At 36.7% G+C, this 26,729-nt stretch overlaps 1 protein-coding gene across 1 annotated transcript in view; it reads left to right on the top strand.

The window, feature by feature from the left end:
* Nucleotides 1–26,729, top strand: part of EYA1 (EYA transcriptional coactivator and phosphatase 1) — a 172,814-nt gene that overhangs the window by 117,363 nt on the left and 28,722 nt on the right. The window contains exon 12 of the mRNA XM_077166984.1: nt 3,553–3,642. Within this exon, the coding sequence (XP_077023099.1) occupies nt 3,553–3,642 (90 nt within the window). The remainder of the gene's footprint in view (nt 1–3,552; nt 3,643–26,729) is intronic.

Below are 26,729 nucleotides of genomic sequence, written 5' to 3'. Positions count from 1 at the left end.
GTTGCTGGAATGAGTAAGCAAATCTGTAAACAGGAACATGTGTCGACCCTTCTGCTATTTTCCTCTTGGGTAAAACCCTAAGTGGTAGATGGCTTTTGTAGCCTGCCAGCTCTGTCACCACAAGCAAATCACAACACCTCTGGAACCCAGTTTTCCTCTAAATCAGAGTAGGTGTTGTCTCAAGTCCTGCTTTTCAAACTGTAGATTGCTATACATTAGTGTGTTATAAAATGGAGAATATCAGGGTGCAAGTTTTGTTTTGCAAAACTAGCATTTCAGCTCCATGAGGGGGGTGGGACAGAGAGAGAAAGAAACAGGTTGCTAGGTCATGGTGTAAAACTTTTTTTTTTACTGTGGATTGTGGTTCGAAAACGTCTGTGAAACACTGCTCCTTCCTATTCTAAAATCCTCTCCTCTTAGTTAATTGTCAGACAGTCCTTTTGATGTAGTAAATATTTCATAGCAATTCTGTGGAACGGCAGGTATAATTACTGTTCAGGAATGGCAGCAAATAACACTAAAAGGCAAATAAGGCCAACATCTGTGTTATATTTGACCGCAAGACTGAACAAGCCTTTAAAATTTATTAGTATTCCAAGAAAGTCACTTCTGTAATTTATGAAGAAAGTTAAGGTATGCTATATTTTAACAAATACAGTAATTCTTTTAATGGCCACATAAATAAACAACCATATATAGAAGAAATAATTTTTCAGAAGTAACAATACCATGGCACTTAACTTCCAGGATAGGCAGTTAAATCAATGTGGTGAGTCTCTTCCTCCTTGCCACATAAAAAGATTCATGGACATAGTTATGAGACAAGTCAGCATATTTTTTATTGGCTTGAACTGGAGGGAGTAAACACCTTCTTCAGGTGTTTTGTTTTAGAAACAGCTGTATGAACTTCCCCTACTGGTTAATTCCACTCTAGGGTATATTGAGCCTTTGTTTTTCCTAGTATGCTCACTGATATTTACAATCTTTGTGTGAGAGCAATTTCCTATAAAGCCAAGACTGGATGAGTTCATTTTTCCTTACTTGTTTGTAAACTGTTTTTAGCCCTACAACCTAAAAAATTTTATAAATTTTAGATGGTATTAATAAAGAACCATGTAATCATGCTAAAGGCTATGAATCATCACAGGAAATTTGACAGAATTTGCACTTACTCCTTGGGCGCAGCTTACGGCCATTCATTTGGCCATGAGCTGCGGTGAAAGTGCATCCGCTGCTTCCTTGTTCCTTCCCCACCCTTTCACAAACCGCTGCGTGTTTGCTCTGCTCCTTTGCCACCGGGCTCCAGGCACCACTGTGCAGTCCTACCCCCCCCACTACAGGTGTTGATTCTGCCTCCCTGGCCACGCCGATTGGCCTGTGGCAGGCAAGTCCCTGTCTCCATCCCTCTGTCCCACTCCTCTGCCTCCTCCTGGCCCTGAACCTCATGTGGAGAGGTAGGGGTATAAACATGCATGATTGTGCCAAATTGAGAGGTCAGAAATTTTTTATTCTCCATGAGAATGATGTTGTGTTAGTTAAATTCAGTTGTCAACTTGGCCAGGTGAGCATACCTAGTTCTGTTGCTGCAGACACAAGCCAATGGTACAGGAACCTCATCTGTTGCTAATTACATCTGCAGTCGGCTAGGAGGCGTGTCTGCTGCAATGAGTGACGTTTGACTTAATTGGCTGGTGCTAAATGGGAGAACACACTGTAGCACAGCCTAGCAGCTCAGCATTCCTCATCTCAGCACTTGCAGCTCAGCCCAGGCCTTTGGAGATGTGGAAAGAAGTCACCCCGGGGAAAGTTGTTGGAACCCAGGGGCCTGGAGAGAAGACCAGCAGAGACCATCCTGTGCCTTCCATGTAAGAAAGAACCTCAGTGGAAAGTTAGCTGCCTTTCCTCTGAAGAACCAACAAAATAAATCCCCTTTTATTAAAAGCCAATCCGTCTCTGGTGTGTTGCATTCCGGCAGCTAGCAAACTAGAACAGATGTGTTTGCCAACTAGCCGTCTAATATATTAGATGAGAAAATCAAGGTTCGAAAGAGGTAACAAGGAGGCCAGGGTGGAGAGCAAAAGCAGAGCAGGTCCTAGCCCAGGGCTCTGGATCCACCACTTCTTGCTACTTCCCAAAGCAGGCGGAGGAGCTGCGGCTTGAGGTGGCCCCTCGTGCCCTTGATTGACTTCAGGTCATTGGAGAAAAGGGAGTAAGACGCGGGCAAGGCTTGAGATTTGGGATGAAGATAGTTTGTTCTGAAGACAGTACAGAAAAGTGTAAAACGCTTATGTTGAGTCATATTGAATAGTAAGAATCTTGTTTTCTCTGGGCTCTGTATTCTTTATATAAGACTCAGAGACTGGTGATCTGCAGAGCACACCTTGACTAGGTGAGTTGTCTGCATGAAGGCTTAATTTCTCAAGTTACAACAATTTTTGGTTAAATGGTGGATGTAGGTTGACTCTGTAGTTATTCCACAGATTTTCTGTGTTAATAAAATAGTGTATTAGAAGTTATTGCCCTTTGAAAAAATTTTAAATGTGCTATATATCGAAGCTGGTATTGTCATTAGAATGTTAGTTAAACCTTCAAAAACTCGTCTCACATCGTTGTATGCTCTGTGGAAATTTTTTCCTTCTTCACTAATTATACAATATTTTCAATCATGAATCATGTTTCTTGGATTTGGTAAATTACTGAGATAGTAGCACCCTAAAGACAGATATCTGCATATATCCCCAAATCCATGTCGGTGCCAGCAGATGTCATCATATATGGGCTCTGGGGACAGATTGCTCATCACTGGTGTCAAAGGCTTGAAGCACAGGGTAGAAACCAGGAGCTATTTCACTATTTGATGGCCAGAAAGTGTTGCATTAATGTCAAGGTCAGCTCCCTAACCTGGACATAGAGACAGGTGGTCAGAGTGGCCAGATTTATACCAAAAATTTTGCAGGCCATCTAAATGAATACAGATAATGACAGAGAATTTTCATCTAGAGTAAAATTCCTGTTTACTGCCCTTCTGAAATTAACCTGCATTGTGTCTATTTTCTAGTAATTGTAGCAAATGCATTTAGACACTCTATGGATTGTGATATAAAATGAACACTAGTTTCTTCTTTTTTTTTTTTCTTTCTGCTGGGCAGGCACCGGGAATTGAACTGGGGTCTCTGGCTTGGCAGGCGAGAACCCTGCCACAGAGCCACCATGGCCTGCCCTAAACACTAGTTTCTTGATCACTGAATTACTTGCTTCTGAGACAAGCTGGTAAAGCTATATTTCTTCCGTTTTATTTGCCTAAGCAACTCTGTAAATCAACAAGTTATTTCTTCATTAAGCAAAGAACTAACAACATCTGGAGCATTTATTTAGCTTTTTAAATAAAATAAGCCACTAAAGTTTGCACTCAGAATAAAGCATGCATATCGCATAGAACTCCCAACATGTCTCTTGCTTTCAGCCTTTTCTGAAGCTGGCTCTCTCTTGACGTGACACTGTTTCCCATAACCGGAAGTATACATGTTCTTAACTTTGAAATTCATCTTTTAGGATCCACCCACTTCAGTTTCCCTTGGACTGCGAATGGAAGAAATGATTTTCAACTTGGCAGACACACATCTATTTTTTAATGACTTAGAAGTAAGTAATAATTGTGTTATACATACTTCTTTCATATTTGTTTCACAATGCGTTTGAAAATTGTTGATCAGTTTTTAAATAACAGTGGAATATTGCTTTTTAAACCAGTGTAATTGGAATAATAATATAAAGGAATTCGTATTTTGTCTTCATTGTGTTTTTCTGTTTAGTTTTACTTTGGCTGTTGTTTTTCCAAGGTAGAGTGCATATAACCATTGATAAGGATTAGAATGTGGTATCAAGAATAGTGAATATTAAATTTGTTGATTATCCGTGGCTATAGATTTCTCAGTTAAATACTTACTGTCAAGAAATCATACTTGCATATGCTGTTGTATGTATGTTGTATGCATATATGTTGTATGCAGACTCCTGTAGGATTAGATTGAATGCTTTTCTTTCTGACTGGTCCAATTGGTTAGACACCCTTTTTTAAGCCAGGTCTCTGCTCTTTGGGTGCCAGGGTTTCTTATGTAAAGTCGCTGATCATTTGTTCATTTGATGGGGGGGCAGTGTAAGATGGCTAGCTAAATGTGTATATGGCACTGACAAACATGATGATCTTGGTTGGCAGGATTCTTAAAAACAAAGAGTATTATTTTTCATATCACCATTATGAAAAACCGTGACTATAATTACATTTCACTCCTTTCTTAATAGAGACAGTTGTTTATTTAAATCCTGCTGTTAAGCAAGCTTGTGGTAGGGCTGCCAACAGGCATTAATCATCAAGTTGTTGTTTTGCTAGATTTTATAAATGTATGTTATTTCAGACGGGAGAAGAATCTGAAAGATTCGAATAGAACTATTGCTGATCAAAGTTAATTGGCAACAATTGGCCTTTAACTATTTCCTGATGTTTCCCTTTTCAAAATCAAGCGAAATGCACCTTATTTAATAGATGAGCCAAAATCATTTGAAAAATGCCAGTGTGTGACAGAACTTAAATGCAGTTTGTTCAACATCTGTCCTATATTTTGCTTTCTTTTCATCTGCAATGAAACTACTCACAGACGAATTGGCGACTTACAGTGCAATAAAATTATTTAAATGTGCTTTATTTTTTCCGTTCTTCAATGAAGTATTTATTTTTACACTGAGGATAAAATGCAGAATTGTTTGCATTTTTAAGTGTTTGCTCTCCTTAAGGAAACTACCCATAAGACATTACTTATTTTAAGTTAGAAATATTCCATCTGAATGACAAGTTCAGATTGGCTTTGGAAAAGCTTAGTACTTATTTTCAGAAGCTGTTTCTGATTTATGGTTATGTTTCATTTCATGAGCTAGCAGTACAAAAAATTCCATATTTTATTAGTATGTTAAAATTCCTTTACTAAGTTTCCATTTGTTTCTAATGATACAGACGAGGCTGATGTTTTGTCCTGGGTACAACCAAGTTACTCTTACTGATGTTAATGGGTGTTAATAACATCCATCAAGAACAAATTAGCATTAATTTGCTATTGTTTTTAAACTCTACCTTCTTAAAAATGTGAAAGCTTGTCTATATAGTGCTCAAACTATGCAGTGAAAGGTGAGAAGTTAGGCAGAGTAAACTAAGTCAGTATACTTTAGACTAAAAAACTTCCAAACTCAATGTTGACGTAATATAGCCAGATTTATATTTCTTTACTGATATTTTGTACACTGATATGTACACAGGCACAATCTGAAATAGTACAGAAACAAATATATTAAAAGCTGTAGTTTAGAGATGTTTTTTTCCGTAAGTCTGTATTAAAAAGTAGTAACTAAAAAAAAAGTAGTAACTAGTATTCTACCCAGTTAGTTCTTGAAATACCTGATTCTGTTCTTGTTCTGGTAAATTGGAAAATAGAATGAAGATATAATTCAACCAAATATATGAAACAGTAGTGGGAATATTATTTAAACTTATAATCTTACAAAAGTTGATTATAAATTATTTTGAGAATAACATATGTTATCTACTAAAGACTAAATGAAAGATTCACTTAACAACTGTCTTTAAAAATTGTCTACCTGTTCCAGATTTGTACAATACTTTAAAAATGAATTGGCACTTCACTTATTTCAGTGTTTCATTTTATATTTTAGTCATTGAGCAAACCTGGGACCAGTCATTGTAAATATTAGTTTCTTTCAAAGTAAAAAGTAAAATTACTTCCTGGCAAAAATAAATGTATTGACATAATGCTCTTAGAAAAAACAAAATTATCTCATCAGGCAGAAATGATGTGGTAATGCCTGATTTCACACTCCAGTTAGCAATGTGCTATGGTAGGGGACATGAATATTTAATAAACCAAGATAACATGTTTTTAGCTTTGAAAGATCCATGGTACAAGTAATTTCAAGGAGATTAACAGTCTATTAATTAGCTTAAAGTGTGTTTTCTGATCTCTGTTGACATTTGGCCTCATTTAGTTCTAAAATCTTAACTTTTTGCCAGCTACCCTCTGTATAATTTGGTCAATTCATATCTTTAGCATATAAGAGATTTTGAATAATGAGATACTCTAGGTGAGGGACTTCTGGTAACATTTGTTGTGTTATAAAATATATGCTTAAAGTAGTTATTAGGATATGATTTTAGGAAACTTAGCACGTGATTTTTTTTTTTAATTTTTTTATTGTGAAATGTACCATATATACCAAAAAGCAATAAATTTCCAAGTACATTTGAACAAATAGTTATAGAACAGATTTTAAAGTTTGGTAGGAGTCACATTCCATGATTTTTCATTTTTTCCTCTAGCTGGAAACTTAGCATATGATTTTTAAAGTGATTAAGAAATACCTTCATTGAACTTTTAAAAATTATAAAGGCAAAACATTTTTAGTTTTAAAAGTCTAACTTGTCATTTCACTTAGTAGCAATATGCAATGCAAAAAAAATTTTAATCAATTCTGTTGACACTCCAGGAAAAAAAATCAAATGGAGAAATTTTGTGTTTCTGTACCATTAAAAGTGTTTGATGTGTAAAGGAGTATGAGTGACAGGGAGGGGTAATTATCTTAGGAAATCATATTTTCCCCCCACCAGAGAAGGATTTAGACCCTAGTTCCATAGTGTACTTCTGGCATACCTATTTGTAACTCTAACTAACGTCCTGCATATCATTTTACAAAAAGGTCTCCATGAGCAAGGCATTGCTGCTTACGTGGAAGTCATTTTTTATGAATGACAGTATGTAACTGGAGGTTTTTTTTTCAGCTGCTTGAGTGAAGTATCACCCTTTCTCAGTGAATGGAGAAAGAGTTCTTTAGAACTGTTGGATTTTTATTGAAAGGCAATCTGCAAACAGAATAAGGAAAGCACTTCAGCATACAGTGTTTGTTTGACCTGCCTCCAGTCAGTTGTGCTCAATTTTTCCATACTTAACAGCAAATATTTCCTAAAACTGGATATAAGTCTAATTAGAAATTATTCATAAGCGATGTTGAATTTCCTCCTTGTCCCTGGCTTTAAGTAGTACTGTTTTCTTGACCAGTGGTTGCCGGGCAAACAGGTGGTGCCGACATCGGTGTCCTCAGACAGCCACCTTCACCCCTACAGGGATCAGGCAGAGTAGTGGGACTTCTTTTTTCTTCTCTGAGACTAGGAAACAGGACTGTGTTCGACTAGTTAAATGTAATACCTCATTGGGACTTTCCTCTTCACTCAGCTAGTGTTTCTTTTAGTCGGGACAGACCAGAGAATTCTTTGGTGTCAGGGATTATAATATAGATATTCCTGCCCATCCTGGAGTCTTCGAAATCTGCACTCCTGTCCCAGGTCTGGTTTTCAAGTGCCTGCATTCTCAGCTGCTTATTTTCACATTTTGTATTTAAAAAAAGAAAAAGGTGGGGTTGGGGAGCCTGGGTGCGAAGGCTTTGGTGTCCTTAGAGTTTGGGTTCGATAGCTCAAAGGCTGAGGAAAAAGAGCTCATGGGCACTGTCTGCAGTGCCAGCATTTCAAAGGGAGTAAACTAGAATGATTTTTCTTGTAAAGCAAAAAATTGGTTTGCTTCTTGATCTAATTCCGTTTCTTAAATTTGTAATAATATTACATTACTCTGAAACTTAGTTCATTATCTGTTAATCATTTTAATCTATCTTGTTTATAAATTTATTTTTAGCTAGGAAAAAAATCTTCAAAATATCAGTTATACAAATTTTAAGTAACTCTGATTTCAGTTCCAAGCCCCCTGTACTGACCTAATGCTTGGCTTCCAAAAGTATCAAATATTTAAAAAATTCAGAAGTAGAATTTTTGAGTTAGAGAAATACCATTTGTCTAGAAACTGCTTTGCCCATTGTACATAGAGAAGAGGGAACGTGATACCCTCGGTCTGATGTTTTGTATGTACGCTGGGTGCTCTGGCTGTCCTCTGCTGCTGAAGAAAGGGGCTGTGGGATGCTGCCAAGGAAGACTCATTAGGGACAGCTCAAGCTGTTCTCTGCTTTCACTCCCTCCCACGAGCCAGGAACAGCTATCTCTAAACATGTCTGTATATCAGTAATTATATTCCAAACGTAAGCATTCGCGCACACACGCACACACACACACGCACACACACACACACACGGACGTGCTCCTTCTCATTTTCAGTTCTGAGCATTGGCTTTTTGTAGATTTGTTTAGTCTTGCCTGATAACTCTGCAAACATAAAGTGAAAGAATATAAAATTAAAATGTAAAACTCAATAGCCGTTCTTTATTAGAGCCAAAATGTAAAAAATTTAAATTATAGTTTGTAAAGTAGCTGAGACAACACAAAAATAAACTAAAAGTCAAAAAATTTTTTTAAAGTGTAAGAGGAATGAACCATATAAGAAGTGTTTGTGAGACTTACATGAAGAAAATTATGAATTCTTACTGAGAGCTATAAAGGAAGACTTGAATAAATTTCATTTAATTGATTTCATTCTTTCCTTTTTTTTAATTGCTCTAAGGTCTATTTGAAAAGGTATATAATCAAAAATACCTGGAAAAATTTGGCAAAACATGGTAAGAGTCAATATCTGGCTCAACCAAATATTAAAATGTTTTATAATTCTACAATAATGTGAAGATTTAGTGCTGGCCTGATGTTGACATTGACCTGATTATGGGGATAAGAGACAGCTCAGATAGAAACCCCAGTTCATAGAAAAATTCTGTATATTAAATGCAACTGAACAAATTAATAGTGAAGGAATATTATTCAGTTTATACACTAAGGTAGGTAAATAAAAAAGTTAAAATATGAAAGAATAAAAGAGAAAATATAAACAAGTCCAAGGAATTCTCACATCAATTATGGGAGTTGAATTTTTGAACAGCCATTTGGTAATAAGTAACAAGAGCCTACAGAAGGAGTGCTGACATTTGCACTGAATACACATCTAGGAATTCTTGCTAATTAGAGATAAAAAGAGAAATATTTATATAAAAATTTCCATACTATGGAATGCTGATAATGTTTATTGATCCTAGGTGCAGGTTATATGAGTGGGTTCATTTTGGGAAAGTTCAATGAGCTGTATTTTAAAATATTTTTTCAGTAAGTTAATTTTAAGTCCTACTTTGAGGAAAATATGCATACACATATACATATATAGTATGTTCTCAGTTCTCTTACAAACAATTGTATGCCCCGCGTAAAATAATATATTCACTGCTATTTTTGTAAAACAATGTCTAGACTTTAGAAGGCACCTAGTAAATGTATGTTGAATAAATAAGAGATGGGGGCTTGTTTTCTTATTTGTGCTTTGCTGTATATTCTAAATTTTCTTATTCTCTTAATATATATGTATATTTTTCTATACACAGGGTTAAAAACAAATATTTTTAATAAGATAATATTAAAAAGACAAAACTTGGTAAAATATTTGAAGCCAACTAAACAAAAAGTTAATAATTTTACAGATCAGTAAGAAAAATAAAGAAATAGCTCAATAGAAGAACAAAGTATATGAACAGACAATTCATGAGGAAAATATTCCAATTATCACTGTATATGAAGATATGAAAAATACTGTATTTTGCTTCTGTTAATCAGAAATATCAAGTCAAAGAGCAAGTTTTCATCTGCTTATCCATCAAATTGGCAAATATTTAAAATCAATAGTACGGTCTAAAAATGGAGTAAGATAAACACAAAAGATATACATGGTAAGAATAGAAACTGGCACAAGTTTTCTACAAGCACATTGACAGTGTGTATTTAGAGCTTTAATATGCTGATCTTCATACACAGTAATTCTACTTTTTGCATCTATTGTAAGAAAATAGAGTTGCAGACAGATGGTTATGAGATATATAATGAGCATTCATTGAAAGCTTGTTCTCAGTGATTTATGTACATGATTGCATCCAATACTCTGAGAGTATGATAGAAGCACTGTTACTATCTCAATTTCTATTTAACATTTTTTGTGAAATATAACAAGTGAATACATAAAAGTGATAAATTTCAAAATACAATTAAGAAGTAGTTATAGAGCAAATTTCAAAGTATAGTATGGGTTACAGTGCCACAATTTCAGGTATTTCCCTCTGAGTGTTTTAATACACTAGAAACTAAAAAGAAATATCTATATAATGATTCAGTAGTCATAATCATTTGTTCATATAATGATTCAGTAGTCATAATCATTTGTTAAATCCTAAGTTCTCTATTATACCTTCTCCCTATCATTTGACCATTCTCTCAGTCTTCAGGGATATTTGGGCAATGATGATTCTAACTTCTGCCTGTTGAGAAGGGGTATTGACACAATGGGACAGGAGGATGCAACTGGCTGATGCTCTTAAAGAGACTGGCACTTCTAAGTTTCAGGGTTTATCTAGCCTGGGAACAATATGGAGGTTTTAAGTTTCTGAAAAATAAATCTAATAAGTAAAACTTTTATGGAATCTGAGATAGAGCCCTGGTTTTCTTTAGGGTTTTCAGGAATACCGTTGGTTGGGGTTTGGCATACCATAATATCTTTGTAATATCTGGCTGAAGCCTGGGTAAGAGTAACCTCCAGAATGACCTCTCGACTCTATTTGAAACGTCTTAGCCACTGAAACCTTATTTTGTTTAATTTCTTTTCCTCCTTTTGGTCAAGCAGAAGTTCTCAGTCCCATGACTCTCTCTATTTTATGGAAGAGCCAAGTGAAGTCTAGAATGGTTAACAAAAACAAACAAAAAAATGTCTATGGAGTAATAGATTCCAGCTCAGGTCTCTCCAGAAGTCCACTTATAACCCCTCCACCATTGTACCTCCTTCATAGTAAATTTTAACAGCTAAAATTTATAAATAAAGTATCTAATAATAGAGTGATAATTTAATTAATCACAGTACATATTCATTGACTATGCAAAGACTGTTTATTGGACATGGAGAAAATATTCATGGCTCATTTTCAGTTTAAAAAATAGGCTATAAAAGTATGAAATGACCTTAATGATAAAATACATGGGATATTTTTTAAAAACTAGAGGGAAACATATTTTTGAAAGCTACCATGCTATAGCTTCAAGTCTAAAAATAACCAGTCTACAGAGCATGACCCTGATTTTAGCATTTATGACATTAAAATAAGGTGGTAAATAGATTACGAAGTTACAAATGGTTATTTCTGGATGATGGGGTTTTAAATGCTATTTCTCGATAAAGCTTCCAAACTGAGATGCACAGAGATAGCATCCTCTGGTCTCTTCATACTTTTTTTTTTTTCATTCAGTGGTCAGTAAATACTTAACGAGTGTCTACTAAGTGACAGGTATAGATCTAGATGCTGGTGATATAGCAATGAATAAGGCAGGTCACGTTACGCATAAACACTCTTGAGGGAAGTAATTAATGCACGCTGTATAAGGGGATAATTTCAGGTAGTGATAAGTGCTATGAAGAAAATAAAACAATAATTGGATCAGGGGTGACTTGAAGTGGGACATCTTTAGCTCAGATGATCAGGAAGGCATTGTCAGCAAGGAGGTGACATGAAGAAGTTGGGAGGGAAGCAGTTGGGCAATGATATGATGCTAGGAAAGCCTTCTGATGAGGAATGGCAGGCGTGAAGGTTCTGTGGTGGGAATGAATTTGCTTTTTCAGGAAGCAAACAGGCAGACCAGAGGAAGAGTGACCGTCCAGTTCACAACGGATCTTGTAGACCAGTAAAGAAGTTGGGATTTTTCCTCCTATCACTGAAAAGCCATTGAAGAGTTTTAAGCATGAACATGATAGAATTATATTTATACTTTCAAAATGTCAGTCAGTTTATCATATGAGGAATAGGGGCAAGAGTGGCCCCAGAGAGACCAATTAGGAGACTGTTGCAGTCAGCCAAAGAGAAAATTAGCTTTGGAATGCAGTTGTAGCAGTTTGAACATAGCGACAAGTCAGAGGATTCTTGGTGTATTTTAGTGGAAACAAAGACGTGGTTTGCCAAAGTATTAGATGTAAGAGGGACGGGAGAGGAGTCGAGGATGACTACTAGGTTTTGACCTGAAAAAATAGATAAGTGGTCACATTTCTGAGATAGGGAAAAGTGAATTTGGGGTGGGGAGGTAGGGAAAGGATTCTGATTCAAGTATTCTGCTTTGAGCATATTAAATTTGAAACATCTATTTAACATCCAAGTCAAGACATTATGTATAGACATATAGGTATGGATCCCAAAGATATAGTTTGGGGAGCCATAAAGCTATGAGAGTAGGTGATATTACACGGGGAAAGAGTATAAATTGAGAAGAGCGTCTAACGCTGAACATTAGGGCACTCAAACAATTAGGAAAGGGACTAAGAAAGAAGCGCTTCCCAAGTGGTTTGGGAAGGAATAACCAACAAGGTAGGTGGGCAAGTGTGCAGTAACCAGAAATCTAAAAAATAAAGTATTTGAAGGTTGAAGGAAAAGTCTACTGTTGTGTTAAATGCTGCCAGGGTTGAGTAAGATGAGGACAAAGAAATAGCTACTGCATTTGGCAAGAAGGTAAATGGTTGGCAACCCAAAGAAGCTCCATTGCCCTCAAGTGTTAGGATGTAATCCCAGTTGGAATGGGCTTTGAGGAGAGGGTGAGAGGTGAGAAAGTGAAGACAGAAAGTATTGAGAGTTTTGACAGTGATGGATTGCAAAGATGGGGTGGCATGTGGAGGGAATGAGGATGAAGAGAGAATTGTTTAATTTTAAAATAGAAGATATTTAGGTAATTTGGATGTCAGTGGGAATGATTCAGTACAAAGGAAAAAATATGTGATGTGGGAAAGAGAGAACAGTTTCAGGAGTGGAATCCTTGGGTGGACAAGAGAGCATATGATCTATGACTCAAGTTACAGGATTGGTCTTAGATAAGAAGAAAGGCAGAATCTAGAGGTACAGATGCAGGCAGGTAGGTGGGATTTGGTAGTGGGGAAAGGAAGTTGATCTTGCTGTAAAAACACTGTACAACATTATGATTTTGTTAACCCTCTCTGTCTTCCCTACTAGGTAATTCCTTGAGGACAGGGACCAGCACTTACCCATTTGAATCCTAAGTGCTGATAATTTAAAAAAATATTTGTCCCCAAGTTTTTGAGTCTACAGTCAGCACTACTGTTTTTATAATCTGCAAAAATTAACTTTAAAAACATAAATGAAAACTAAATTCATTCTTAAACACAATTGAAGTTGTCTAAGATATTAAGCTTGATATCCATTTTTAAAGTCAGATTTTCAAATCCTTAATGTCAAAATGGAAGAGGTATAATATAAAATATGTACAGTGTGATTCCAATCTGGGTTAAAAAAAAATGTGTACATAAAAAAAGAAAACAAGGAAAAAAAATTTCTACATTAAAATGTTACCAAAAAACAAAACAACCCAAAACTTGTACAATTAGAAAAAAGGATTTCCTTCTGGGTAGTGGGATCACAGGGTATTAAATTTTCTTTATATTTTTATTTTCTATGCAGTGGTTAATATTCCTTATAATCAGAGAAATACCCGATAAAAATCATCACTCCACAATTCCAGTTTGACTCAAAGTCCTATATTTATGTGATGTGTTTCCTTCCAGTTCCAGGGGTGCCAGAGGTCGAATTCTTGAATTCATTCATTCATAAGGGACCCCTCTGTGCCTCAGTGACCTGTCTGTAAAGTAGAATAATAGTACCCACATCCTAGGGCCAGTGTGAGGAGTAAATGAGCTAATCTCTATGAAGTCCCTAGAACTAGTGCTGGCACAGAGGAAGCAGTAGGGAAGCCTAAGCTTTCCTTACTGTTTGTTGAGTATCTTCTATACACAAAGCACTGGGCCAGGGGGTGCAGGGACGAAGAGGAAGAAAAGAGGGTGAATTAAGGAGAAACTAGGAATTAAAGCAAATGAGATAGGGGGTTTGCTGCCAAAATCCCAACAGAAAGCATCCCAGAAAAATAAAGCACAAAGTCTGTTATGTGTCAGTTTTGTCAAAGCCACGGGCTGCGGCACATCTAGGGTACTTTGCTTGCTGTTGCATCATTCACAGCATCACCTATCCCCCATGTTCCATTCCGTGAGGGGAGGTTTATTATTGGCAGTGATCTAGCTGCTCTATCTGGCTTCTATCACAGTGCGCTGTCCTTCACAGTAAATGATGATGCTGGCTTTCTATCAAAAAGACACGTGTTTCTTTGGCTGCACTGAAAAGCGTTCGCTTATTTGCTGTCTTCTGGCCTCCTGCATCCTCCTCCTGTCCAGCAACTATTTTGAAGGGTGGAACTCAATAGTGGCATCTGCAGCATGGGGGCGGAGCCTTGCTGTGGGCACAGTCAGTTAGGGAAGCACAGTACTCCCCCCTGGATGCAGCCTCTGGCAGCATTCCCATTGCACGGACGGGCTCAGGCTGCCCCTGGAAGGGAGGGCAGCAGGCGATAGGAAACCTTCTCACATCAGTAAAATGAACGCCACAGCCCAAGACATGTATGGCATGAAATGTTTAAAAAATTGTTTGTTGTTTTTTTAAAAATTTTTTATTAATTAAAAAATTAAACACAAACATTCCCAACACATGCTCATAATGTTTTTAAATTTAATTCCCTGTTAATGAAATGACAACTATCATACAGTATACAAGGCACTTTCTCGAAAAGCATTGAATGTGATCCTCTGTCCACACTGAATCAGTCTTACCATCTCTTACTCAGGCATTTTGGGAAATTGAAGCATTTGCTCAAAACCATTGGTACAAACCAAACCACTCATGCTACTGGTAAAGTAATAGCATATCTAAGTGTGTCACATAACAGCTATATTTCTTTAGCAGTATAAACATAGTGACTAGTATCTTGGTGTATTCAACTTGTAAAAACCCTACAATACAGTATAGCCCAAAAATGGAACAGTATTTTTTCTAATGTATTCTTTGAATGCCTAGCTTGTTTCTCCCTGTGTCCCATAAACAGTAGTGGCTTAAGCAACCTAAAATCTCTTTGGGGAAAGTTGGGAGATAATTCAGGAGGGAAGTAGGTAGGTAAGTAGATTGCATGGATGGATGAATGGATGTATGGACAGATAGGTGGATGGATGGATGCTGAAATGATGGACAGACAAGACAGATACTTGAAAAAGAGCTACTGTTCTATATATTTACTCATGCTTACTCCCTTTTAGAAATGACACTGGGCATTGAGGATAGAGATGAAAGACATTCTCTGCCCTCAAGGAGCCCGCAGCTGCTGGATAGAGACAGAAAAATAAAAGAATAATTATATTACAATGGGATTTCCACAATGATGGAAAAATGTAAAGATACTGGTAGTGTCCAGTGATGATTAACCCAGACCGGGGAAGAAATAACTTTCAGAGGAAATGCATTACATTTAGAAACAGAATTTGAGTATGTTTGTGAATAGGCACAGAGCACCTATAGAGCATTTGTGTGACAAGAGTATAGAAGGGGAGACAGGAGCCAGATCGCATGAAGCATTGTACACTCTGGTAAAGAAGGTGGAACTGTATTATATATCAAGGGTACTTAATAAAGAACTTAAAGCATTATGGTGAACCTGGATTGGACTGTGAAGTTAGAGGTACCAGTGATAGAGGTGAGAAATCACCAGGGTGTATGTGCCAATTTAAAACTATTATGTACCCCAGAAAAGCCATGTTTTAATTGTGATCCAGTCTTGTGGGGGGCAGCCATTTCTTTTCATCCTGATTCAGTATTGTAGGGTGGCATCTTTTATTAGATTATCTCCATGGAGATGTGGCCCACCCAATTGTGGGTGTGACCTTTTGATTAGTTGGAGCTGTGACACCACCCATTCAAAGTGAATCTTGATTAGTTTACTGGAGTCCTTTAAAGGGGAAAACATTTTGAAGAAAATTCAGATGCAGGCACAGACATTTGAAAAGCAGATGCAGATGCTTGGAGAACAATTGCTTCAGAGTTGACAGAGCCAACGCGAGACACAGATGTTTGGAGATGCAGGGCCCAGCAGACATTGCCATGCGCCTTCCCATGAGATGCTAAGCAAGCCGGAACCCAGACTTGTGTCCCAGAGGAGCTAGGTGAAGGCCTACAGAGGTCAAGTAAGGAACTCCCACAGGAAACAGAGACTGAAGGCAACACATCCCAGGAGCAGGGGACCAACAGATGCAGCCCTGTGCCTTCACACCTGACAGAGGTGTTCCGGGGGATCATCCTTTCTTGAGTGAAGGTAACCTCTTGTTGGTGACTTAGTTTGGACTTTTTCTTGCACTAGAACTGTAAACTTGTAATTTATCAAATTCCCTTTTTAAAAGCCGTTTCATTTCTGGTATATTATATTCTGGCAGCTTAACAAACTAATGCAGTGTGTCTATGGGAACAGAGAACAAGGGTAGATATGAAAGCTATTAAGAAAGCAGTCTGGACAGGATTGGGGAATGTATTGAATGGTAGGGAAGGGAGAATCTTAGCTTTTGGTTTGAGCAACAAGATATTATTCACTGAGATGGAAAACCAGGAAAATGAGCTGGTTTTGGAAGGAAGATGCTAAATTCGGTGAGATTTTGAATTTGAAATGTGTGTTGGATATACAAGTGAGGTGCAGCAGGTAGTAAATGTGCACAGGTCTGGTGCTCAGAAGAGAGAATCCCACTTGGAGACATCACCTGTGAAACTTAGTTGAGCTTTCAGAGTGAGCACATATTGAATGAAGAAAAGTTATCTCAGAGCAGGAGTCCCTCTGTGAAATTTTAGTTTGGAAACACAGAATTTAAGTGTATATTGAAGATTCAAGATTCAGCAAACTAAATGAAGGAAGGAAGGAAAAAAATGATCATCCTGAGTAGTAATTACAATAGCAGATGTATATTGATCTGTCCATGAAAACTTTCATCTTTGCCTTGTCATTTTCTCCGTACTCTCATGGATGAAGCAACTAGGAGGTGGTGTGGTTTGAGGTAAGAGTGAAAGCTTCAGAGTTGGAGAGACCTGTGTTCCATCCTTGCTCCCTCAGTTACACAGTCAACTTTGACAAGCTTCAGAGATGGCCACAAGGATGCTGTGAAGTTAAAGGAGGTAACAGAAGCCTCCGGCCGGTTGCCTGCCACAGGGTGGTACTTCAATGATTGGTGGCTCCTTTTCTTTCCTGTTGAATGGAAATGCCACTTCAACTTTCAGCTCATCGACTGGATTACTGACCATTTATTTTAAAATACTGGGAAACCAACCGGTCCATGTCATGTGACAGGCTTTTCATTTAGCCTGGGGTCCTTGATTGTGACAGGTGCTTACTAGTCTTCAGTCTAGGATAGAGTAACTACTTTCTACAGCCAAATTTTATTCAGTTACCTTCATAGGAAGTTTGCTTAGTAGAGAAAGGAATTTAGGTGCCCTTCTTTTTTTTCTTCTTTTTTTTTTTTTTTTAGAAGAATGAAGAGTGCAAAAGAAGGCCTGTAACTTCAACTTCCCCAAAATGTGTTTGGGTTGTGGTCCCCAGAGGCCTCTCCCCTTTCAGTGCAGTTACAATAGAGTCTCTATCTGGGCTCAGTTCAGTTCAGTATTCTAACAGTCTATTTAAGATAAGTTTTCCCAGTCCTGAATTCTTCTTGCCACTAATTGTGTGCTGTTCCTTTTTAAGGCAGGTGGATGGCTGGGGCCTGGGAAAGGATGTTGATTCTGATCAGCATTACTTTGTAAACTTATTTGCCTCTTCCAGAATAATCAATTAAGAATTATCTTCTGGTGTTGGCATTTTGTTAAAAAGTTAAAGGCAACTCTCGTGTCCAAGATATCATCCTTTTTAATTGGTGGAAACTGTTTATTTTAAAGACACTAATTCAATCCTATTGGACTTGGAGGCAAGAAGTTTCTATTAAGCATAAAATAAACAGCTTGGAAAATTAACATCTGAAAGATAAAATGCTTAGCATGTACATAGTAAGACCATGTTAGAAGTGTAGTGTTCCTTTTTAAAGTAGTAATTATGACATTTACTTCCTTTCGAACATAAGGAAAATGACTTAAATTGTAAGTGGCAAAAGTGAGTAATGCATTCTACTTTCAATTACATATCTATTTAAATGTCCTTAAGCAGAAATCACTCCCCATAATTGGTAAAGGCCTTATGGAAGTTGACAAGAAGAGCTTTTTGAAAATGCAGGGGAAAACTTAAAATTTTATTTAAGTTGAGGTAAGAAACAAATTAATTTTGTAAAACTATTTTTAGAGATAAATGGTTAAAAAATGAAGATATTCACGTTCTCAAGAAGCTTTCATTTCAGTGAGGGATTTAGAGAGAAATAACGTAGTAGAGTAAGTTCAGAGGCATGAGGGAGAAGCAGAAAGGACAGCCAGTCCTGCATGAGGGGACATCAAAACTACTATCACAGGATTAACAGGAACTAGCAAAACACATTACACAGGTAGGCTTTAGAGAAGAGTGTTCTAAGCAGGTTTATGAGTGAGACTCAGGGGGCTGAGTGATTAAAAATATCAGTTAAAGAAAATGTAATATATATAGCATAAGGAGGTGTATTAGTGTCATAAATCTGTCCAAGCATAGTCATTACAAGTGACAATTTACTTAATATATATTGAAAAATAACTGTGCCATGCTTTATCTTGGATGCTTAAAATAGAATTGTAAGAAGGATCAACACAGTTGCTGACCTACTGAAGTTAACAGTTCAAGAAAATATTGCAAACTATCCATCAGCCATGGCTTGGCTACAACAGATATGAAACACACACACAATGGAGTATTATACGACAATTTAAAAGGTAATATACCTGAACCCAATTACAAAATGGGCAAAAGACATGAACAGACACTTCTCAGAAGAGGAAAACCAAATGGCCAAAAGGCACATGAAAAGATGCTCAACTTCCCTGGCTATTAGGGAAATGCAAATCAAAACCACAATGAGAAATCATCTCACACCCACCAGAATGGCCATTATCAATAAAACAGAAAACAACAAATGCTGGAAAGGATATGGAGAAAGAGGCACACTTATCCACTGTTGGTGGGAATGTCAAATGGTACAACCGCTGTGGAAGGCAGTTTGACGGCTCCTCGGGAAGCTAAGTAGAGAATTGCCATATGACCCAGCTATACCGTTGCTAGATATCTACTCAGAGGACATGAGGGCAAGGACACAAGCGGACATTTGCACACCAATGTTTATAGCAGCACTATTTACAATTGCCGAGAGATGGAAACAGCCCAAATGTCCATCAATAGATGAGTGGCTAAATAAGCTGTGGTATATACATACAATGGAATATTATGCAGCTGTAAAACAGAATAAAGTTATGAAGTATATAACAACATGGATGGACCTTAAGGACATTATGCAGAGTGAGATTAGCCAGAAACAAAAGGACAAATACTGTATGGTCTCACTGATATGAACTAACACTGGTGAATGAACTTGGAGAATTTCAGTTAAGAACAGAGATCAACAGGAGATAGAAATAGGGTAGTTATTGAGAAATTGGAGCTGAAGGGGTGCAGATTGCGCAACAGGATGGTTGTAAAAATTCAGAAATGGATGGCACAATACTACCTAACTGTAATACAATAATGTTAGAACACTGAATGAAGCTGAATGTGAGAATGATAGAGAGAGGAGGCCTGGGGGCACAAATGAAGTCAGAAGGAAAGATAGATGATAAAGACTGGGATGGTATAATCTAGGAATTCCTAGAGTGTATGATAGTGACTAAATGTACAAATTTTAAAATGTTTTTGCATGAGGAAAAACGAAGGAATGTCAATACTGCAGGGTATTGAAAATAGATGGTAATTAATATTTTAAAACTTTAACTCATGTGTGAGACTAAAGCAAAAGTGTTTATTTGGTACCAAATTTATATTTTGACTACTGTATTTCCTAATATAACTTATGTGGACAGCTTAATTGAACACCATAAGTACATGAATAGGGCATGAGATTTTGTATGTTTGTCCAAAGTGATGCCCCAATAAATCCCAGAGTGATTTAAACAGTGAATAAAAAAGTATTTGCGGGCAGGCCACAGTGGCTTAGCAGGCAAGAATGCTTGCCTGCCATGCCAGAGGACCAGGTTCATTTCCCGGTGTCTGCCCATGTAAAAAAAAAAAAAAATTTTTGCAAAGTCCCCTTGGGGGAATTGCAAGAAAGGGGAAAATTCAACTTCCCCACATGGAGAATTCCTGATATTCTCACAAGCAGTGGATAGTGGGCAGTGGGAACAACCAAAGCAATAGGCTGAGCCCTCAATCTTGGGGTTTGTTCGTATGAAACTTAACCCTACAACGGATAGGCTAAGCCTACTTAAAATGAGGCCTAGGAGTCACCCCCAGAGAACCTCTTTTGTTGCTCAGATGTGGCCTCTCTCACTCAGCCAACATGACAAGCAAACTCACTGCCCTCCTTCTGTCAACATGGGACATGGCTCCCAGGGGTGTGGCCTTTTCTGGCAATGTGGGAGGAAATCCTAGAATGAGCTGGGACTCAGCATCAAGGGATTGAGAAAATCTTCTCGACCAAAAGGGGGAAGAGCAAAAAGAGACAAAATAAAGTGTCAATGGCTGAGAGATTCCAAACAGAGTCGAGAGGTTATCCTGGAGGTTATTCTTACACATTATATAGATATCACCTTTTTAGTAAAGGTGTAATGAAGAGGCTGGAGGGAACTGCCTGAAAATATAGAGCTGTGTTCCAGGAGCCATGTTTCTTGAAGATGATTGTATAATGATATAGCTTTCGCAGTGTGACTGTGTGATTGTGAAAACCTGTGTCTAATGCTCCTTTTATCTACCTTATCGACAGATGAGTAAAATATATGGATTAAAATTAAGTAAATAATAGGGGGAACAAAAAACAAAAGATAATATAGCTGATCAGTTGACATAAAAAGTTCCTTATTACATATTATTGAGTGGACGGGGAAAGAATGGTTATAAAACAGTGTGTATTTGGTTTTATCTACTTTTTGTGCATCTCCCTTATTGAAATGTAAGTTCTGTGAGTGGGTGGGAGAGAGGAAGGACAGTGGAAGAATGTTAACGGTGCCTACTTCAGAAAGATGGAATTGGGAGTTTATTTCCATCATAGATTTTTTCCGTTTTGCATATGAGCATCTATAACTTTTATAATTAGACAAAACAATAAGTTTATTTTCACAAAGCTGATAACTTTTTAATGCTTCAATGACAAAAGGTAATAACATTATTCATTAACTTCTGGTTGGGCCGTTGATTCTTTGATAACTAAATTCTGTCAATCAAACAATCTGGAAAGTGCCATTCAGTGTCATCTATCTACTTGGTCCAGGGTTAGAAAATAAGGAGGGAGAAAAGATGCATAGGAAATGGTCTTTCCCTTCAAGAGTTTGAGTACACAAAGTTATCTGCATACGTTTCAATGATCCATCAAATGTAGAGTTTTCAGGAAACTTGGAAATAACATTTAATACACTGGCATGGTGCTTGACGCATATTAGGCTTTTAATAATTGTAGCTGCTGTTTTCAGATAGTGGGTTACAGAGATAAACCAATCAAAGCTCTTAACAGAACAACTTTGTCTTGGAGGGAGAGAAAGGAGAGAGAGGCACACTGACAAGCAACAGGCAGCTAGCAAAGAGGAATCTGGTGAAAGGGAACGGGGGGGGGGGGGCCAAGCCAGACTGATAGGGGTGGCATTTGATTAGGACTCATTATAGAAGCTCTTGATTGTTTGATTGCAGTGTTTCCACTGATCTGATAGACAAAAGGAATATATTTATGTTTTTTCCAATTTAATTTTTCTAAAGCACCTTCTGTACACTTTCTGCTCAAAAGCGGAGAGAAAGAAAGAAATGAAATGCATAATCTGCCCCCAAGAAGTTTATATTCCATATTGGTGATTATATTCTTTGGAAAAGCAAAACCTACTTTCAGAAGAAAATGTATCTGAAAGTGATGCAGAGGATGTATTGAAAAGAAGCATAATAAATTCTATTCTCATAGCATTGCGAGAATTTCCAGTACTTTCCCTGAGAGAAAAGTATAGTGACAGTCACCTGTACCCTTTCTCTCCAGCCCTTCCCCATGTTTAATAATCCTTAATGAAGATCTGTATCACATTTATTTTTGTGTTCTTGGTGCCAAGTACAATGTCTGATATATGAAGTGACATTTAGTCATTATTAGTTGAATGCATGAGAAAATGAAGAATACAGAATATGTGTTCCATATATTTTCTAGTGATACACCATTTATATATAACGTATATAAAAATATTACATGAGAAAAATAAATAATACATGATATATAATACAGTATTTTTATGAATAATAACCAGAACATGATTATTTGTACCTCTAAACATTTAATTCATGAGAAGGAGGGTGGTTTTATATAGGGAATAAGAATATGGATATGAACAAAAATTTTCCTTTCAGGCTCTCAGCTCCCTTTCCCCTATTGATATCCAAGGATGTGGGGCAACCGCAGTTCCCCATGCTGGAAGAAATTCATCCGCAGTTCACACCAGTCTAATGGAGATTCAATAATTTCCCTTGCCTGAAAAAGTCTTTTTTTTATAAAACACAAAAGGGATGATTTCATGTGGTAGAATTTCAGACCCGCTGTCACTTGGAGGAAGAGAAGAGAGAACTTTCTGAGAAAGTGCCCCTCCGAGGACCCCACTCCCCGGTGAGGGACTGACAGTGAGGGAAGGTGATGACGGAACCTTCCTGCAGCTCCCAGGGAACCTTCGCTTTTTTAAGTGCCAATGTCCGGTTCTGCATACTTTTCTCTCTGGAGTCAGTATTAATTATATAGCAGAGAAAATCGGCTTGGAGAATTTTTTTATTGACTTAGGATATTATTGAGTCCGACTTACTCTGAGCTATGCATGCTTTCATACAACACTGTGTGTGTTTCACTGTTAAACAAGCTGTGTGATGAAACGACTTCTTTTTAAACCTTCTCCAAAAGAGGCACTAGAAGAATCTATTACATTAAAATACTTCTTTAAAAATTGAATTGGCATATGGGTTACAGTTAAAAATAGATAAGTGTATAGACATGGAATGATGGTAAGTTGAAATTTATATTTGCTGCACATATTTAATTTTAGAAGGAGTAGAAATTTGCTGCAGCCAAAAAATCTTTCAAAACGTGACCCCATTTAACATTACAACATATAGTTCACTTAGTTTAATATATGATCAAGACAGAAATATTTCAGTGTAAATTGAACTCCTACTTAAATGCTTTTTAAATAAATTAGTTTGCAATTAATTTTCTTCAAATGATAATGAGGATAAAAAGAAAATGATTTCAGAAAAAGGATGTTTTTCTGGTTTGGATATTTTCCCATGCTTCTGGAAGCACGTTTGCAATAAAAAGAATGATTCTTATGAGACTACAATTATTCACAGCAAGACTAGAGTTGGTGTCACTATGAAAAATTCTTTAGTAGATACTCGGCAAGAATAATAGATCTAAAAGAAAGGCAACAGGAGTTACAAAGAACAATGACTATTGCCAATGATGAATTATGTTTGCAAAAATGATAATCAAGCCCGTTGAAAATTGAGAAATCAGTTCAGCAGTAAATCAAAGGCTTATTCTTAACAGTAGTTCTGACTCACCATTTCAAAGAATGACATTTATATTAGATATGTTGTTTTCTTTTTTATCTTTCTGAATAAAAATATTTTGTACATTAATTCAGCCTTTAATCTATCTTAATACTTTATTTTTAATTCATAGGATACAATTTACATTATGTGATACAATTTAACATTATATGATACTACTATAAAATTGTATGCTACAGTTTGACATTTCATCAACCACAAATGCATTGTCTTGTGTTATGTTTGAGGACACACCTTTTCACTGGTTCCAACACAAATTTATAAAAGTTTTATTAACTGAACCATAAATTAAGCTATGTAGTTGGATGTAAGCCTTTTGTATAGAAGATCATGTGGTGAGAGAATTAATAAAATGCAGTGGAGGGTGGTGCACAGGTGGCTTAGTGGCAGAAATCTTGTCTGCCATGCCAAAGACCCAGGTTTGAGTCCTGGAGCCTGCCCATGCCAAAATAAAATAAAATGTACTAGAATACCTTGTTCTATGGCACAAAGCATAAATTAAACAAAAAATAGACTTTGTAGTCCAGATATTAAGTATTCACTGTATGGCTAACTTTTAAAAAAGTAAACAAAATTACAAGTGTTAATATTCTTGGTTCAAAATTTGATATATACCATAATTAATTATCTATTAAATTAGCCCATTACCTTTAGAGAGACACTGCTGAAAAATTCTAAATAATTCTGTTTTGTTTTAAAGTTTGTTTTCAAGTTTTCTGGCTTCCATTAGTTAAATGTTCTGTTCTTCATGCTAAGCATATCTGATATAAAAGCATGTGGTAAGAAGGTATTCATGGTGCGAGAAAAAAAAACTCCAAACAGAGTGAATCCAATCTATCGTGTGTATTAACACTAAAGCCACTAAAAAGGAACTGTCTTAGTTTAATTCCTTTGGAATTCTGTAAATGACATGCCTCATAGTATCATAATGACATTTTCTTATTTTTTAATTAGTAAATTTGAAAAATAATTAACACTTTAAGAGAATGAGAATGAAATATTTTGTAAAACATACTTTCATTCTTTTATTAATAATAGTTAATAAGTTTAGAGATCCTGGAAATTAGTCTTTAATCATCACAAATAATTACTGTAACTTCATACATATACCAGCACATAACTTAGGCACTCTGATTTATCTTTTGCCTTAACAAACCATCTGCAGGTGCTTTCAGGAAAAATTTTATTTTTTTAATGTTAGTATATACAGAATGAGACTGAAATAGCAAATAACTTACTTACCTTTGTTGAATTTGCTGAAATTCATACCTTGGGTTTCTAGTATAAGCACCTAGGACTCCCAGCCAATGTAAACACAATTCTAATCAAATCTCTCTCTCATTTGGATAATCCTTAAAGGATATTGTAGCATTAAATTTATCAAAATATTGTTTTTTTAAAGTAAGAGACAACAATTAAAAGTGCTGTATGTCTTGACATAGTACCAACTTTCAAAAAATTATAATGTTAAAATTCCTCATTTCAGTTTCCGAGATTTGAAATTATTTTCTTTTCCCATTGGCATATATTGATTTGCCATTCTATTACCTTCAAAACAGGTACTGATATTTAAATATTTTCTTAAAATATGTGTTGATGCCAATGTTATGCTGAATTGGTAGTTTAGGCAGGGAACTTAAAAGTAAATTTGTCCAGGTATGTTTCAATTCCTCAACTTGCACCTTCTCAAAATGTCTAACAGAATAAGGTAAATGTCAAAAAGTCCCTTTGTTTTTCATAGTCTATGTCTCAGCCCCAGGTAACATCACCCTTGTCTTCCAGGAGAAGTCATTGTGGTGGGAGGGCAAGGGAAATGTGAAGGTCACAGAGCACACCCAGGCTGGATGACAGGTCCTGCCTGTGAGGGTCAGCACCGAGGGGCTGCGATCCCACCGGCTAGGGCATGCACAGTGCTGGGCAGAGCACACGGCACAGCTTACACAGTTCATCACCTGATTTGAAGTAAGGGTTTTAACACATCTTTAGAAAATGCAGTGGAATCATATTATACACAGCAGTGAGTGAAAAATACACAATATATAATTTCTACAGAGAGAAACATGCACATAAAACCTGGTTTCTGCAAAGTTACTAACACATGGACAGAATTTCTTAACCACAAAGGTGCACTCAATATACCCAATCCATCAGTTAATTAAAAGCAGGGTTCCTCAAATCTTTTCCATCAATCATCTTATTCCTTGACCACCCTTTCCCACTACTTAGAATGCCTGCATCCTAGAGAAGTTCCAGAGATGACCTATTTACCTTATTGTTCAAAAGAAGCTATAAAAATATCTAAGGAGTGAGAAATTATTTCCCAGTGCCATTATGGAAATCACTCCATTGAAACCTGTCACTCAAACACTCATCACCCTGCAGTGACATCCATAGGATTTAGTTTCTCTATGAGAAAGAAGGCAATGTAAACAGGTCCCTGGGGGCACATGAATTTTTTTTTTTAGTATGGCTGATCACTTGTTAAAATGAAGTTTTGTGTGAGCTTTGTCTCTAAAGTATTGGAAGTACTCCCTGTATACCACGTAATTAATTATTTTCATATTTTGAACTAAGAAAAAGACTCCTTTTTAATAACTTGTCAACATCCAAAGTTTCCAGCAGGTATTGGTCTTGCACTGTAGGGCAGTTAGAGCCGTGGATGTAAATGCCTAATGACAGATATGAGGGAACAGAGAACCCCATGATCATTTCCCCTGCCTTGGCCAGCTCCAGCCCGTCTCAGTAGGTAAACTCTGATGTAAAGACACAATGAAAATAGTTAGTTTCCGAGGGACTTTTTTTTTTTTTTTTTTTTCCATTTTTACTTTGTAAAGGAAGGTATTGAAACAGTTAGTTGGCAGTGGGTGTTAAGTTTTCTCACGGTAAATTTGGAAAATGGATCAAATATAGCCTTGATCAGCAAAAGTTGGGTTTGGGTAACTCAGCTTCTCCAAAGACATTTTCATAACATTTTCATATTGTTCCATTTCATAACAAGCAAACTGCCTCAGAGTCTTTTAGAGCCTCTGTTTATTCAAAGACTTCAGATTTACCCTGAGTTTATGTT

This window comes from Tamandua tetradactyla, chromosome 6 (assembly GCF_023851605.1).
Source record: "Tamandua tetradactyla isolate mTamTet1 chromosome 6, mTamTet1.pri, whole genome shotgun sequence".
Classification (NCBI taxonomy): domain Eukaryota; kingdom Metazoa; phylum Chordata; class Mammalia; order Pilosa; family Myrmecophagidae; genus Tamandua; species Tamandua tetradactyla.
This window is presented reverse-complemented; position numbering and strand designations above follow the sequence as displayed.